Source organism: Pelobates fuscus, chromosome 1 (genome assembly GCF_036172605.1).
Source record: "Pelobates fuscus isolate aPelFus1 chromosome 1, aPelFus1.pri, whole genome shotgun sequence".
In the NCBI taxonomy this organism is placed as follows: domain Eukaryota; kingdom Metazoa; phylum Chordata; class Amphibia; order Anura; family Pelobatidae; genus Pelobates; species Pelobates fuscus.
Genome location: NC_086317.1, coordinates 155,615,211 through 155,632,697, shown reverse-complemented (window position 1 = coordinate 155,632,697; position 17,487 = coordinate 155,615,211). Strand labels below are relative to the sequence as shown.

Here is a 17,487-nt window from a genome sequence, read left to right as displayed (position 1 = left end):
AGAGTTCCCACCTGGTATGACCCCTAGGAACTTCCGAAACATAGAACAGACTGGGTTGCAGCGTCTTTACCAACTGCATAGAAACGGGGAAATTATACCATTTGAAGATCTCCAACAAAATAATCACTTGACTCCTGCAGATTTTTTCAGATATGTCCAGATAAGGGACTTCGCTAGAAGACCCCGTATTAAAGCAGCAGCCCAGGGACAGTTTACTTTCTATGAGAGATTATGTAGGGAGGGTTCTGCCCCCAAAGGAATGATTACACTTCTATATACCCATCTCAGCACTGAAACTAAGGAATGGGGTAGATTGAAGTACACTGATAGATGGGAATCAGACCTGGGGGAGGAACTGGAAGGAATTGAATGGCAGGAGATTTGGGAAGCAACCAAGGAGCAGGCATGGAAAACCATGCTCAGGTGGTATACTACTCGGTGACTTTGCACAAAATGCGCAAGATAGATACGGACGATTGCTGGAGGGGCTGCGGATTACGAGGCACGTATCTCCATATGTGGTGGGAATGCCCGAAATTCCACGGATTTTGGAAATCCATTGAAGACCTATTGACACAGACGTTTGGCAAATCCCTAGTTTTAGACCCATGGATCTACCAGTTAAACAGATCTATTGAGGGATGGACGAGAAGAGAGCAGAAACTGGTACGGGCGATAACATTAAGCGCACGCAGAACGGTAGCAACGGCGTGGCTCTCACCGGGAGGCCCAGAGTTCCGGGGGGTGATTTCTAAGATAAGGGAGGGCAGAATCATGGACGACCTGACCGCAAGATTACGAGGGACAACTGCAACTTTCCAGAGGATTTGGGAACCGTGGGATAATAGCGTAATGGGCTCCAGTAGTGATTGATGGGATGGGTGTATGGTATCGGTTGGGAAATGGCACTGCGAGGTCCAGTGTCGGTGTGGACTCCGTTGGCCTAGTTCGCCCCTCCCCCCCCCTCACACCTCCTCCCTACCCTCTCTACTTACATCTTCTTTTCCTTTTTTCCTTCCTCCTCTCCTTTTCCTATCTTGTTTCCTCACATTTCACACCTTGTTGCTCAACCCTTGGTTTCCAAGGGTATTGTTCTTCTTTACCTTTTTCTATTTTACATGTCTCAGTTTTTTTTTTTTTCTCCTCACTCAGGCATGATCATACTGACGGAGAATTGAGGGAGCCTAAAGTGAAATCTGACATGGATAGGGTTGGGGCTCCTTTTTAGGATGCATAGCCTGATTGTAAAATGCAAAATCCTTGATGGGAGGCAAGTGGTACAGAATTTATAAAGACGCTTGTCATATGGGCTGATGTCAAATATTGTGTTTACGAGACTGTTCTTTTGAATTTTGGCTTCTGCGCAAGCCACACAGTTGTATTGCTCTTGCTATGCCTATCGTGTGCAAAAATAAAGAATAAAAAAAATAAAAAAATAAAAACACTCTCCACAGCCAATTGCTTTAGGTGTCCAGGAGCATTCCATTAAACAGCACATCTTTCCTAGGACTGCATTAAAATTACTTCAGTAACCACGTGAAACTGCATTGAGGTAGTAGATATAACTTTCTTGACTCTTTAAGCACCAAGGAAGGTTTATGCCACCATAACAATTTGGTCTTTAAAGGGTCACTCTAGGCACTAAAGCAATCTTGTATCATTGCAAAGGTTAACCAATAATTTACAGACATCTGGGATGCCAGATTTAGCCACCACTGGTCTAGTCTGTTAAGAGTGATATTTCTATCTATGGCTGACCACTTTTTTTTTAATATAGAATTACTATATAGATGCATTTAAAGAACACTCCAAGCGCAATAACCACTACAGTCTGCTTTACTGGTTACGGGGTCAGGAGTGCCCTGGAGTCTTCCCTGTCAAACCGTTTTAGAATGGTACAATTTACCTGGGATCCACCTCCTCTGCAGCCTATATCTCCTGAAAGTGAGCTAAGCTCTAGAGTGCAGGGCCATCATTCTGAGACTTGGCACAGTGGCAGAGCTTCCGGCTGCAGAAGAGGTGACAGATGCCTAGCAGACACCAGGTAAGCTGTGAAACCATTCTTAAACAGTTTGACTAGTTACTCTGGGAGGGTTCCAGGGCACTCCTAACACAATAATCACCACTATCATTAGGCTGTAGTGGTTATGGTGCTTAGAGTGTTATTTTAAAATAAATACAGTTAATAAGGCCTGCAAAACAGGACCTGTCATTGGAGGCTATAAGGGAACCGACCAATATGCAATTATTTTCACTGGAAGGTAGATGCATAGCATCCCAGTGTAATGCCATCAAGCAGGGGTGTGTTCTATCAAAATAGCTGCAGGTCAAAAGCATAAGAATACAGGGAGCTTCTTACATCATAACTTATGCAGGTGCTTAGTGAGTCCATTTTAACAGCCCATTCTATGGCACTTTTACAGAGAATGGTGGGCAGTTGAGGTACCAATTGCCACTAACTCTGGGTAAATGTCAAGAAATCTCGTCATCTCATTATCCAGTTTACAAATTAAATGGACAATGCCTGAACCACTGAGTATTACATTCTTGCAAGTGTAGTCAGGTTGGTACATTGAATCCTGTGGATGAAGCCTGGCTAAAAAACCTAATGATACCATAGTACTACTAATATACCTTTGCACACCCATAATCCTATGCAACATACGCTGGCTATCAAACGGCCTACAGAGGTACTTATGAAAAGTATAACAGGAAGTATCTTGTCTAGGTGGAAGATTTTTTTAAAGACCTAGATATATCTTAAAAAAAGTAAAGCCATTACTAATTTGTATGTTTTTCCATTCATACATACCGTGGGTTATGTCTAGGTTACATGATGTGGAGAAGGTCTGCCCATACTTACAGTCGTGTAGTCTTGTTGTTAATATTGACCAGGCACTTCAAGATGGATACCACTGAGGAATTCTTATCTAGGATGCGCCGGCATTGTTCTTTTATGCTCTCACTGTGATGAGAAAATTACATGGTTGCAATACAAAAGACCAAAAGTCAATCATAAAAATACTGATAAAATTTTTAGCTTAATATGTTGTATACATACGCAAGGGCCAAATGTCCCCTTCCATGGAACTCACTACAGACTATCCCCCTTTTAACCAAATGACCCTTGAATTTTATGTGCATGCTGTATTCGGATTATATGGTCTCTCTTTAATGAACCTTTGAAGAGCAGTTTTGATTAGCATTTCTCGATCCGTGTAGCCGATCCAGACGCAGGATTAAGAAACACTTATCAATGAGAGGTCATCACTCCTCCAAATTGTACTATCCCAATATAAATTTTCCTTGTGAGGGGAGAGGAAGAAAAATGGGATGAGGTTGATTGGAGGGGATTGGGATTGTTTAAAGGTTATAACTCCCTTTCCTTTCATTTTTAAGGATTACATATTCAAAATGTTTGGAGTGTTGATAACTATATGATCTTGCTTTACCTCTCATAATGCTTACTATTCACTGTATGTCATGAGTGCATTTGACAATATCTGACATTCCGTACTACAAATGTATTTTCAAAAAATAAAAACGAAAAACACATAAATTGGAATTGATGTTATTAAAGTGACAATAGAAGCACCAAAACACTAAAGCTTTACGTAGTGATTTTTGTGAACAGATGATGTCCCTTTTTCTAGCAATGCAAAACACTGCCCCTGTTGAAATAGACGCCAGTAGAGGCACCATCTTTTCAAGACTTTCGAAAATCAAAGACCTTCATGTTTAAGTCACCATAAAATGATGATGAAGTCCAAAGCAAGGTTTTTTTTTTCGAAATTGCACAAACATACCTTTGACTACACATAAACCAAGGATGAGCATACATTTATACTGACCAAAAAGTCATCTGCCAGTAAGAGTGCCATCCTTAAAATGTTGGGCATTGGGAGACAGCAGCCGTTTCTGACCTCAGAAAAGTCAAGTAAATTGACCCTCGTATGGTATATGGAGTCTCCTGGCTTGCCACATGTTTCTTCACAATGTATCCTCTGGTACATCAGTGAATACATTGTGGACACATAATGATGCATAGTAAAACAAAGAAAGTATATACACTAAAGATGAGAAAAACTTATTACTGGGAGTGATCCCAGGTGTACTTCACAGCCACCTAAGTAAATATGGTTATATATAGAAAAGTGGAACCCACCCAGAATACGTGAATTATAAGACAGAATAACCTGTTTAGGTAGATATTCCGGTATGTGTTTCTGTATGGATAAATTAAAAGGCTAACATAGCGTAAAAAATATATAGAATATTGAGTCTCAATATATGTGATATAGGTACACTCACAAACGAATGAGAAAACGAGCCTTTCACCCACTCAGGGGTACTTTGACGAAAATGAGCAGTAGTCTTCCAACCAGATATGTAAATAAAGAATAAGAATATAGTGAAGCACGTATGTAAAAAAGTATAACAAATTTATTGGTCGCACTTACACTTCAGTAGTTTAAAAAGGCATATCTCCAAATAATTGGACCTCCTGGTGTATGGAAATCCAGAGTTCCGTGGTAATAGTACTTGGAGCAGTAATAACAATACATAAAATAAACAATAAAGAATAAAATAAAAGTCCACAGGGAATAAAATCCAACGCGTTTCGTCCTTTGTAGAATATTGGACTTCTTCAGGGATTCTTGTAGATCATTCCTTGCGAGCATTTATACCTAGTGGCGTCTCCGATTCATCTCAATCAGCTGTGCGTTTCGTGTGCGTTCCATAGATGGAGCGCATAAGGGCGCCAAACATCCGGGATTCTCGATTTGTATTTCCGGGTGTGAAAGGCGCATGCGCGGAATACGCGCATGCGTATGTAAAGAGTACCGTGACCTGCGAGGGACATAAAGCAGAAGGCGGAAAACCGCCTGAAAATCTAATACTGACAGATAAAGATACACATTCGTGTGGGTGTGACACTAGTCAAAACCATACAATATATTCGAGGGGAATAGTGTCAAATTGACCTAAAACAAAATATATAAATAGCAGTCTGAGACCACACCAAATATGGTCTATATAGAAAACTCTTCTATTGATCAACTTATAAGGTTAACTAATTATTGTAATGTTTTAGGGATGTCACACCAACATAATATGAATCGAAATTACCAAAATACAACCATTTATACGAGTAACAGAAATGATAAAATAAACCAGATATAAATATAGATGATTAGCACATCTAGTTGCCATATTTGCATATAGGAAAAAATAGATTCCATCCTAATACATAAAGATCTAGTAAACATGTGTAAACCAGTGTACATACAAGATACAAGTGAATAGTGGAGTGTAAAAATATACAAAGAAACATCAAATGAGCCCTTGTAGATCGATTTCTTGGTTTAATCCCAACTTCAAAGTTTTAAGATTAAAAATCCAGGAGGCTTCCTTTCTGATTAACTCCTGCATCCTGTCCCCTCCTCTCCATCCTAAATGTACAGAATCAATTCCGAAAGCCTGAAAAGAATCCCAACTAAACAAGGGGCATGAATTGCAATGTTTTGGAACGCTATGATCAAGTTTATTTTTCTTTATGTTGTTAAAGTGTTCTAAAATTCTGATATGTAATTTTCTAGACGTACGTCCAATGTACTGGGCCCCACAACTACATTGCAGTAAATAAATAACAAATGAAGATGAGCAGTGGATATGTTTTCTTATAGTGTATGTTTTATTAGTATAAGTACCTATAAAATCTTTAATTTTTCTTTTTTGATGTTTGCAAGTTGAACAATGACCACAACTAAAAAAACCTTGTATCGGAGTCTTTAGGAAATTATTATTACAGGCTGGTGTACTAGGGAGTAAACTGGGTGCCAATTTATTTTTAAGATTGGCGGATTTTTTATAAATAACCATTGGTGAATCTGGAATTATATGTTTTAGAATATCATCTCTTTTTAATATATACCAATGTTTTTTGAGTATTTTTTCTATCTGTTTTGCTTTGGAGTTAAACTGAGTTATAAAAGCAAATTCAAATTTGTTATTCGTAACCTTGTCTTTATTTTTATTCTTATTTCTATCTTTGTATATAGACCTATTTCCAATTTTTTGAGCTATTGTAAGGCAATCTTCCTTGCTATTTTCATTGTCATTGCTATTCTTTTCTTTCAAAAATACTGTTCTCTCTGTGTTGAGTATCTCAATCTCTGTTTTTTCCATATTTTTTTGATCGTAACCTTTATCCGCATATCTCTTCTTTATAATTTTAGACTGTTCAAGAAAAACCTGGTTCTCTGAACAGTTTCTTCTAAGTCTGGTTAGCTGGCTTTTAGGGATGTTAGAGAGCCACGCCCGGTGGTGGCTACTGGAATATTCTATGGCTGTATTACAGTCCGTGGGTTTAAAATACGTTTTTGTTTTCAGCTGGTTATTTTCTACGTATATCGTTAGGTCTAAAAAATTGATGGTAGAGACATTGGATTCATAAGTAAATTTTAGATTATAGTCATTCCTATTGACCTGGCTCAAAAATATATCTAGATCTTCTTTTGTGCCATCCCAGATGATTAGCACACTTCACTATATTCTTATTCTTTATTTACATATCTGGTTGGAAGACTACTGCTCATTTTCGTCAAAGTACCCCTGAGTGGGTGAAAGGCTCGTTTTTCTCATTCGTTTGTGAGTGTACCTATATCACATATATTGAGACTCAATATTCTATATATTTTTTACGCTATGTTAGCCTTTTAATTTATCCATACAGAAACACATACCGGAATATCTACCTAAACAGGTTATTCTGTCTTATAATTCACGTATTCTGGGTGGGTTCCACTTTTCTATATATAACCATATTTACTTAGGTGGCTGTGAAGTACACCTGGGATCACTCCCAGTAATACGTTTTTCTCATCTTTAGTGTATATACTTTCTTTGTTTTACTATATTTTGTCACTTCACATTGTATATCACTATTGTTTTCTAAAAGCCAATGGCTTCACAAAATGTTTATGATGAAATGAGAAATGCAAGGAAACAAAAAATTGATGCCTTATTTAAGGGAGGTTCTAGATTGACAGAAAGTCCATTAAACCATAAATTTGTACAATTGGAACGTTTGCTAGAAAAAGAAACTCGCAAATGGTGGGAGATTACATCTTTAGAGCAATATCTAGCTTATGACATTATTCCTCGTGGCCTAAGAGTATCGAAAGTTCCAGCTTTTGGCCTAGAGGATAAAATATTAATGCAAGACTGGCATAGTGCCAACGATGAATGTTCAAAAAAATACATGATTGGTTTGATTAATTACCAAAAAAGATCCTTAAAATTATTGGAGGAAGAAATCAATCAAATTGAAATAGATATATCCACACATATAGAAACAAAAGCAGTGGAATATAACTATAAAGTTCTAAAAGAAAAAATAAAGGTCATAGATGATAAAATCTCTAACACTAAATCTACGAAATTTAAAAGAGATCAAGATGATTATCAAAAAGGAAATCAAAGAAATTGGCCTAAACCCAATAATGATTTTAAAAAATCAAACAATCATTTCACACGGAATCATACTAACTCTAGATTCCCAATCTCTCATCCAAAAAAATCTTTTGGACGACGATTTTCTAACTCCAACTCCAACTTCTACTCAAATTCATCGGAGCAAAAATTATATAATCATTCCAATACTGGAAACCATTCCAGATCTCACCCACCAACATCTAACCATTCCCCTAACCAACCTAGATATTCAAAAAGAAATCAAGAGATTTTTTTAGACAAGGAGCAAAACCAAAAAACAAGTCTAACCCAGTATTCAATACATACACAAAACAGGTTTCAAAATCTAAAATCCCCCATAAAAAAGAGACCGCACCTAGAGATGGAGGAGGAAGACTCTCCACTACATCTCACGTACAGACAAAACTGAATCACTTAGAGGGTATCTTTAACCTATCAGATGTAGTTCTATCCCCGCCAGAACTATTACTGTTAAAGAAAGGTTTAAATTTTGCCCCTGCCTCTAACTGTAACCCTTTCAATCTTTATTTGGATAATCAAAAATTTTTAAGGAAATTGACACTAAAAAGATTTTTCAAAGAAAAAGTTCCAAATACAACCAATGACACGTTGAATTTAACCCTGAATGAGACTGATTCTATAGAGGAGCTAAATGATAGTACAAGTGCCAATCCTACTTTTGTACATACTTCTTTAAAACCTAAATCCAACTTTTTTCCCTGGGCAGCAAAAAGTAAATTTCTAGAAGTATTTAATGACTTGGTACAGGAGGATTTTAATGAGATCAGCAATGATAAATTTAAACCAAACCTCACACAGAAGGAAAAGACAGCACTAAAATCGTTAACAGAAAACCATAATCTAGTTATAAAAGAAGCAGATAAGGGGGGGGGGGATTGTTATCATGCATAAATCTTATTATCTACAAGAAGCCTATAACATCTTAAAGGATGAAAAAACGTATCAAATTTTGGACCACAATCCCACTTGTGAATTTCTGGCAGAACTTAGGACACTGTTATCTGCAGGTTTGGAGAGGCATGTGATCAATCAGGACGAATTCAAATATATCTACAATCCCAACTGTAAGGTGGCAGTGTTTTATTTTCTGCCAAAGATTCACAAAAACATAAAACAACCCCCAGGACGCCCCATAATCAGTGGAATAAATTCCTTATCCTGTAATCTATCGGAATATGTGGATTTTTTCTTACAGCCATACGTACCTTTACAAAATACTTTTATAAAAGACACTAAACATATCCTCCAGGTTTTGCAATCAATACAATGGAAACCTTCATACATTCTAGCCACTGCAGATATTACCGCCTTATATTCTAATATCCCGCACCAAAAAGGCACTACTTGCATCAAAAATTTACTTGAGTCTCAACAGGACCTACAGGAAACCCAAATTGACTTTCTAATTAACTGCATTAAATTTGTTCTCACAAAAAATTTCTTTTGGTTTAATGATCAGTTTTTCCTCCAAAGATGCGGCGTCGCCATGGGTACCAAATTTGCCCCCAGTTTTGCCAACCTGTATGTGTCCCACTGGGAATTACAACACATCCAAATAGGTTGTCAGGACGGGGGCGGTTTGGTCCTATGGCGACGCTTCATCGACGATGTGCTAATCATCTGGGATGGCACAAAAGAAGATCTAGATATATTTTTGAGCCAGGTCAATAGGAATGACTATAATCTAAAATTTACTTATGAATCCAATGTCTCTACCATCAATTTTTTAGACCTAACGATATACGTAGAAAATAACCAGCTGAAAACAAAAACGTATTTTAAACCCACGGACTGTAATACAGCCATAGAATATTCCAGTAGCCACCACCGGCCGTGGCTCTCTAACATCCCTAAAAGCCAGCTAACCAGACTTAGAAGAAACTGTTCAGAGAACCAGGTTTTTCTTGAACAGTCTAAAATTATAAAGAAGAGATATGCGGATAAAGGTTACGATCAAAAAAATATGGAAAAAACAGAGATTGAGATACTCAACACAGAGAGAACAGTATTTTTGAAAGAAAAGAATAGCAATGACAATGAAAATAGCAAGGAAGATTGCCTAACAATAGCTCAAAAAATTGGAAATAGGTCTATATACAAAGATAGAAATAAGAATAAAAATAAAGACAAGGTTACGAATAACAAATTTGAATTTGCTTTTATAACTCAGTTTAACTCCAAAGCAAAACAGATAGAAAAAATACTCAACAAACATTGGTATATATTAAAAAGAGATGATATTCTAAAACATATAATTCCAGATTCACCAATGGTTATTTATAAAAAATCCGCCAATCTTAAAAATAAATTGGCACCCAGTTTACTCCCTAGTACACCAGCCTGTAATAATAATTTCCTAAAGACTCCGATACAAGGTTTTTTTAGTTGTGGTCATTGTTCAACTTGCAAACATCAAAAAAGAAAAATTAAAGATTTTATAGGTACTTATACTAATAAAACATACACTATAAGAAAACATATCCACTGCTCATCTTCATTTGTTATTTATTTACTGCAATGTAGTTGTGGGGCCCAGTACATTGGACGTACGTCTAGAAAATTACATATCAGAATTTTAGAACACTTTAACAACATAAAGAAAAATAAACTTGATCATAGCGTTCCAAAACATTGCAATTCATGCCCCTTGTTTAGTTGGGATTCTTTTCAGGCTTTCGGAATTGATTCTGTACATTTAGGATGGAGAGGAGGGGACAGGATGCAGGAGTTAATCAGAAAGGAAGCCTCCTGGATTTTTAATCTTAAAACTTTGAAGTTGGGATTAAACCAAGAAATCGATCTACAAGGGCTCATTTGATGTTTCTTTGTATATTTTTACACTCCACTATTCACTTGTATCTTGTATGTACACTGGTTTACACATGTTTACTAGATCTTTATGTATTAGGATGGAATCTATTTTTTCCTATATGCAACTATGGCAACTAGATGTGCTAATCATCTATATTTATATCTGGTTTATTTTATCATTTCTGTTACTCGTATAAATGGTTGTATTTTGGAAATTTCGATTCATATTATGTTGGTGTGACATCCCTAAAACATTACAATAATTAGTTAACCTTATAAGTTGATCAATAGAAGAGTTTTCTATATAGACCATATTTGGTGTGGTCTCAGACTGCTATTTATATATTTTGTTTTAGGTCAATTTGACACTATTCCCCTCGAATATATTGTATGGTTTTGACTAGTGTCACACCCACACGAATGTGTATCTTTATCTGTCAGTATTAGATTTTCAGGCGGTTTTCCGCCTTCTGCTTTATGTCCCTCGCAGGTCACGGTACTCTTTACATACGCATGCGCGTATTCCGCGCATGCGCCTTTCACACCCGGAAATACAAATCGAGAATCCCGGATGTTTGGCGCCCTTATGCGCTCCATCTATGGAACGCACACGAAACGCACAGCTGATTGAGATGAATCGGAGACGCCACTAGGTATAAATGCTCGCAAGGAATGATCTACAAGAATCCCTGAAGAAGTCCAATATTCTACAAAGGACGAAACGCGTTGGATTTTATTCCCTGTGGACTTTTATTTTATTCTTTATTGTTTATTTTATGTATTGTTATTACTGCTCCAAGTACTATTACCACGGAACTCTGGATTTCCATACACCAGGAGGTCCAATTATTTGGAGATATGCCTTTTTAAACTACTGAAGTGTAAGTGCGACCAATAAATTTGTTATACTTTTTTACATACGTGCTTCACTATATTCTTATTCTTTATTTACATATCTGGTTGGAAGACTACTGCTCATTTTCGTCAAAGTACCCCTGAGTGGGTGAAAGGCTCGTTTTTCTCATTCGTTTGTGAGTGTACCTATATCACATATATTGAGACTCAATATTCTATATATTTTTTACGCTATGTTAGCCTTTTAATTTATCCATACAGAAACACATACCGGAATATCTACCTAAACAGGTTATTCTGTCTTATAATTCACGTATTCTGGGTGGGTTCCACATAATGATGCATGCCTTAAAGCTGGGGTGTCCAACCCATGGCCTGAAGGTCGCATGCATCCGGGACCGCTAGCAGTGCGGCACGGTTGCTGTCCAGGTGGCAAGATAGCCCACTACATCCTGTGCTCTTCCTGGACAGCTACCTCGTGCGCCCTGTAGTGTCGTGGCCACCAGGATATGACATCATCCCAGCATTGGCATCAAGGCTGGGTGCGGGAGGGATCTGTGCAGGAAGAGCACAGAGATAGATCTCAGCCCAGCAGCAACCACTGGCCACCAAGGACAAAGGATCCATTCCAGCCCTCCGAGAGCAAGGTAGGACCTCTTTAGTACTAAATGTGTGTGTACGTGATTTTTGTGTATATTTTGTCAGTGACTGATTGTGTGTGTAAGTTTGTGATTATGCATATGTCTGGTCTCTGAGTGTGTATATCTGTGATTATGTGTGTGTGTATCTGTGTATAATCAGTGATTTTATGTGTGTGGGTCTGTGATTATGTGTGCGATTTTGTGTGTGTGTGTGTATGTATGTATGTATGTATGTGATTGTGTGTATAGGTCTGTGATTGCGTTGGGGTATATCTGTGATTATGTGTATAGGTCTGTAAATGTAGGTGTGTGAGAGTCTGATTGATTGTGTGTATGTATGTATGTGATTGTATGTGTGTGTGGGTCTGTGATTGTGTGTGTATATCTGTGTATGCATACATATGTGATTATAGCTGTGTATGTGACTGTGTGTATAGGTCTGTGTGTTTGTGATTGTGTGTATTTGTGATTGTGCATCTAGGTCTCTGATTGTATGTGTTTGTGCCTGATTATATTTGTAGAGATTTATGATTGTCTGTGTACCTGTGGTTATGTGTGCATGTGTTTAGTAGATAGCTCCCTAATTTGACATTAAATATGGATAACAAATAAGGGAGTTATCTACTAAACAATTAAAATATAAAAAATAATTCTTAAATACATTATCTATATTATATATTTGATGTGAGGCACAAGGCAATTCCTCTGCGCTAATGGGTCAGCAGTTGCTTTTGATTGTTCTGTACAAAGGGCAATAAACATTTTTCTGCAGTCTCAGTGCCATATACTGTGCACTTACGCCCTGCATACATGCTTGTACTTCATTAAATAGTAATACAATATTTAGATTACACATTTTCAAGATATAGTCAATATTCAGTATTGAATCACTCTCCACATAAAGCACATTCACTAGTTATCTATTGTGAACGCCACGCACGTGTTTTCAAAACGCTGTTTAGTGAATAACCCCCATACATGTATTAACTTAAAATGTTAATATCGTTTAGGAGAGAGAATTAGGTTAGTTATTTGGTGCATGTGTTAAGAGTAGTTGTAATAGTCTAATTGTTCTGTAATAGTCTAATTGTTCTGTGTACATCCGGCTTAGTTCATTTATTAAATACGATCCATACATCATAAGACTGCTCTGAGAGTTGTTTTTATTTTACGGACGTAGTGAATAAAATACACATAGTATGCAATTTTTTTTTTTAGCATGAAACCTAAATATTCTTGATGGACATCTGCTGCATCCTATTACCAAAGATACATTTATCTCTGGCAATGGCATTGAAATGTTTTTATCTCCATTGTTGTCTAGTGATGTAATAGATTAAGGTACTGACCTATGAGCATTTCTTGCCAGCTCGCGGTTCCTGCTGGTGAACAGACACCCTCTTCTAACGGAAGGACCATGGACCGGTGCAAGGGCTATTACTAAAAGTTTCTTGCTGCCCTATGTTTTCATTTACACCTAGACGATTTCTCTTTTCCCTTCTCTCTTCTAATTCTGTACTCCAGAATCTTTCTCCCTATCTTTTGAACTCTCTCTTGGCCATGACACTCAGAGACACAAACTCTGAAGCAGAGTATTAAAGCCAATGCAGTACACCAGCATCAGGTGGTCCATAAAGGCTTATTGCTTAATATATTAGTTTTCTTTTTTAACAAACAAGGGATACATCCATTTGCGCGGAGGTTGTGAGAACTTCTATTTAATTATTATCTGATAATTCTTCTCTCTTATTACAACAAAATATGTGATAGCTTAGACACGTGTACATCATGTATATCTATAATTGTGCTGTTATTTTACACGATGACCTTATGTTGATATCACTTTGTCATTAGATGCATTGTATAATGGTTATCTTGCTATGATTGTTTTCCGATTAAAACGGTCACAGAAAAATAAAAAATAAATGTTTTTCTGTTGGCACAGAGATTAAAATTGACAGTTCAGAAATTGCTAATGGGAGCCTTCTGAGAGAGTGGTAATTTTTAGCTAATGACCTAAACTTCTACACATGCCCAGTTGCTCTCAATAACTTATCCAGACAGACATAATTTATTATCAGCGAGTATGTATGTACCAGTCTAAAATAGTGTAGGTCTACCATTTATGATAGAAATTTGTAAGGTTACACTTTCCCTAGTTTACCATTTTTATCACCGGTAATACATTTTTATTTTATTTTATTATGACAACAGTGTTGTGGGGAGCTGCACTATGCATGCGTCGCCACTGTAAGTAAGGGAGGTGGAAGCTCTGTAGACCATTTTGACATATTTGACCCTGGTTTGATTAGCCAGTGGGCCTGTATTGTAGACATTGTGTGTGAACTTGTATTCATTATATCACAAAATGTACCAAGCTACACTCATCTTTTTTTTTTTTTTTTACAGATTTTAAGCATTGTTATTTTTATTATTTCAGTAACTGTAATCTTTACACTAAAGCTTTTTTACATTTGTTTTACAAACCATTTCAGGCACTAATAAATGGCTCCCATGACACACTCTTGACAGGTTCAATTCTAGGTGACAGGACTACTTAATCAGTCAAGTAAAGTACAAAGTAGTCAAAAAATCACTCTTTCCATTTAAAGAGGCAGAGACTGTGAATAATGTGAACTGTAATTAATGTCAACAAGAAGCAGAAACTGTAACTAATGTGGATGGAAATGAAATCAGCTCAAACGGAGTATGGGCAATAGCTTAATAGTCAGGAACAAGTCTAAATTGTTCTTGCCCAATGTGTGCCATCTGTCTTCAGATGAGAAAAATCAAGCCCAGACTACCACTTTGCATTTTATTACATACCTTTTCATGAAGGTACAGCCCCGCTAGGCACGATTTTAAGGGATCCATTTATGAACATAAGCTGGTTTGAACAGATTTGTTCACTTTAATTAAAAGGCATAACAGCTTACCCTATAACACACTCATCACAAGTAAGAAATACTGTTTTTTGCCTGTATATGTCTGATGTGCATGTGAAAGCATTTCCTCTGTAATAAAAGCCTGAGCAGAACAATCAGATTTACTCCTGAGTGTCGTTCATGCCAATGTGCAAGCTGTTAACCTGTGTTTTTACTCTCCGTTAATCTAATTTCTGTTCACTTTTCAGAAACTATAAACAGGAATCCAGGTCAAGACGCAAAATTGCAGGTTCACAGACTAAACAAAAGATTAAGATACGTTTAAAAATATATATATAAAATTTTCAACTAATTACAGTACCACACCAGTATGGAGCAGGCCAAAAGATAACACGAAGAGTTACATAGTTACATAGCAGAAAAGTTAATTTAATTAAATACAAGTGCAAATCAATTGCCTTTTTTGGTGCAGATCCTATACCCCATGCAATATTCTAGTGGCCTAGAGAGCATTGAGATGGCCTCTAACACAAGTGCAAACCTGTGCATTCTTAAAGCCCCTTACAAAACCACTGGCTGCACCCCCCTACACACACTGGTTTCCAGGCAGAGATATGCTTTTTAGAGAGGTATGCACAGTAATAGGCACAAAGTCAGACACACACTCAATACTAAACACACGGTCTGCTAAACATACATACACACACACATACACAAACCGATACACTCACTTGCCTAAACACCCACATTGCTAAACACAGTTACATACACACACTGCTAAACATACAGACAGATTTACACTTGCCTAAACACCCACATTGCTAAACACAGTTACATACACACACTGCTAAACATACAGACAGATTTACACTGTAGAATATTACTATGTTCCTATTTATCATAGTAGACATACAGCCTGCTATATTATATTAAAACAGACAGAAGGTGGCTACCCAGGGTCTAGTGATGATCGGGCAAGTATAAGGCTGGGAGCACCTGGCTCCTCTTCTAACCTCCGACAAGGCGTCCATGAGGGCTGGCAGGAAGTGATATGACATCACTTCTTCCCAACGCTGCCGCACAGGAGTGAAGAAGGGCCAATTAGTGTGGTAAGTGCAGGGGCCTGGTGTGCTGGAATAGCAGAATGCTGCCTGTTCCATGCTGGCCACATTGCTCTACCAGGTTCCTTACCTGAGTAATAGCCGTCACCCCCTGATGTCAGCCTTGGTTGCCGCACTCCTGCAGTACTCTGCTAACATACATCCCACTGCTCCTCCCTCTGCTTTTAATCAACAAAAGAATGGTGTTGTGAGGCTGCATACAACCCATGCATGCTAGTAATCTTAAGGGTCCCTCTGCCTGAACATACATATCCAATTTATTTATATTTAGAAGAACTCCTTGTTGACATTTATCTAAACTTACTCACATGAGCCAGTATGTCCCTCGGAGAATAAACTCTTGACATCTCAAAAGCAATCGTGTCACTCGTAATGTCTGATAAACCGCACTAAGGACATTCTGAAATGGCACAAATTATGGTAAGACAGTGCACCACCATATACGCATAGACGCAACACATTTTCATATATAAACAAAAAATGGTAGAAGAATTGTGAGTCTCAATTATCAAAGGTTGTCAACAAATTCACATAACAAAATAAAATCATCAATGCAATGTTTTGTTACATCACACATGCACAGGCAAAAAAAAAAGTTATTCTACATATACAAACATGTCTTCCTAACGCTATAGTGTTCCCTTATCTATGTAAGGGTAAGTAAAAAGGTAAGATTTACTTACTTTACACCCTGCGCTGGTCTCTGTGCTGTCACTCTGCCTCCCTGGTTGAGATCCTTAAGCTTGATGATCTCAGCCAATCAAGTACTTCTCCATAGGAAAAGTGTGCCAAACAAATGAAAGTAATTTGAGCTATAACGGAGATTAACTGTTATAGCTGAGGTAGAGCCTGTATTGTCTGTCTTCCAGAGAGTCACTAGAGGTGTGTAAACTCTACAAAGAAAACATTGCCGCTTGATGAGATTAAATTGTGTGGGTGCCGATAGAGTCTATTTAATGCACAGTATGACTGACACCAATCAGTGTGGGAACATACATATAACTGCCTTCTGAGATTAGTGGGAATTATACTTCCAAGACTCCATTTAATTCAAGCCGATATGTGCAGTGTATCGGCTTGAAACACTGCAGAGAATTTTTTTAGTTGTGTTCCAGTGGCTAATTGCACCCCAGTTACACATGATTTAGCTCAATACAGAGCTTTTGACTACCTATCTAATGTACATTCTGTGCATAAAAACATTTCCATCGTTAGCGTATACATCACGCTGGCAACAAACATATTGAGTAGGGAAGCGTTTTTCCTCCCCTCTCTCCCAACTAATAAAACGAAAAATAAATAAATGCTTTTGTTTGTGTTTTTTTTTAAATTCCCTCCATCCCTTAAAGGGACACTCCAGGCACCCAGACCACTTCTGCTCATTGGAGTGGTCTGGGTGCCAACTCCCACTACCCTTAACCCTGCAAGTGTAATTATTGCAGTTTTTCATAAACTGCAATAATTACATTGCAGGGTTAACTCCACCTCTAGTGGCTGTCTATTAGACAGCCACTAGAGGTCACTTCCTGGGTTCTAGCACAGGTTTCCTGTGCTAGAGCGTCGCTGGACGTCCTCACGCTGTGTGAGGACCTCCAGCGTCGCTCAAAACCCCATAGGAAAGCATTGAAATGATTTTTCAATGCTTTCCTATGGGGA

At 37.6% G+C, this 17,487-nt stretch overlaps 1 protein-coding gene across 2 annotated transcripts in view; it reads right to left on the bottom strand.

Annotated features, from left to right (window-relative positions):
• IKBKE (inhibitor of nuclear factor kappa B kinase subunit epsilon) overlaps nt 1-17,487 on the bottom strand; it is a 77,908-nt gene that overhangs the window by 24,069 nt on the left and 36,352 nt on the right. For both annotated transcript variants that reach the window (XM_063451047.1, XM_063451056.1), the window contains 2 exons: nt 16,140-16,231; nt 2,864-2,965 (listed from right to left, as the gene is read on the bottom strand). In XM_063451047.1, the coding sequence (XP_063307117.1) occupies nt 2,864-2,965; nt 16,140-16,231 (194 nt within the window). The remainder of the gene's footprint in view (nt 1-2,863; nt 2,966-16,139; nt 16,232-17,487) is intronic.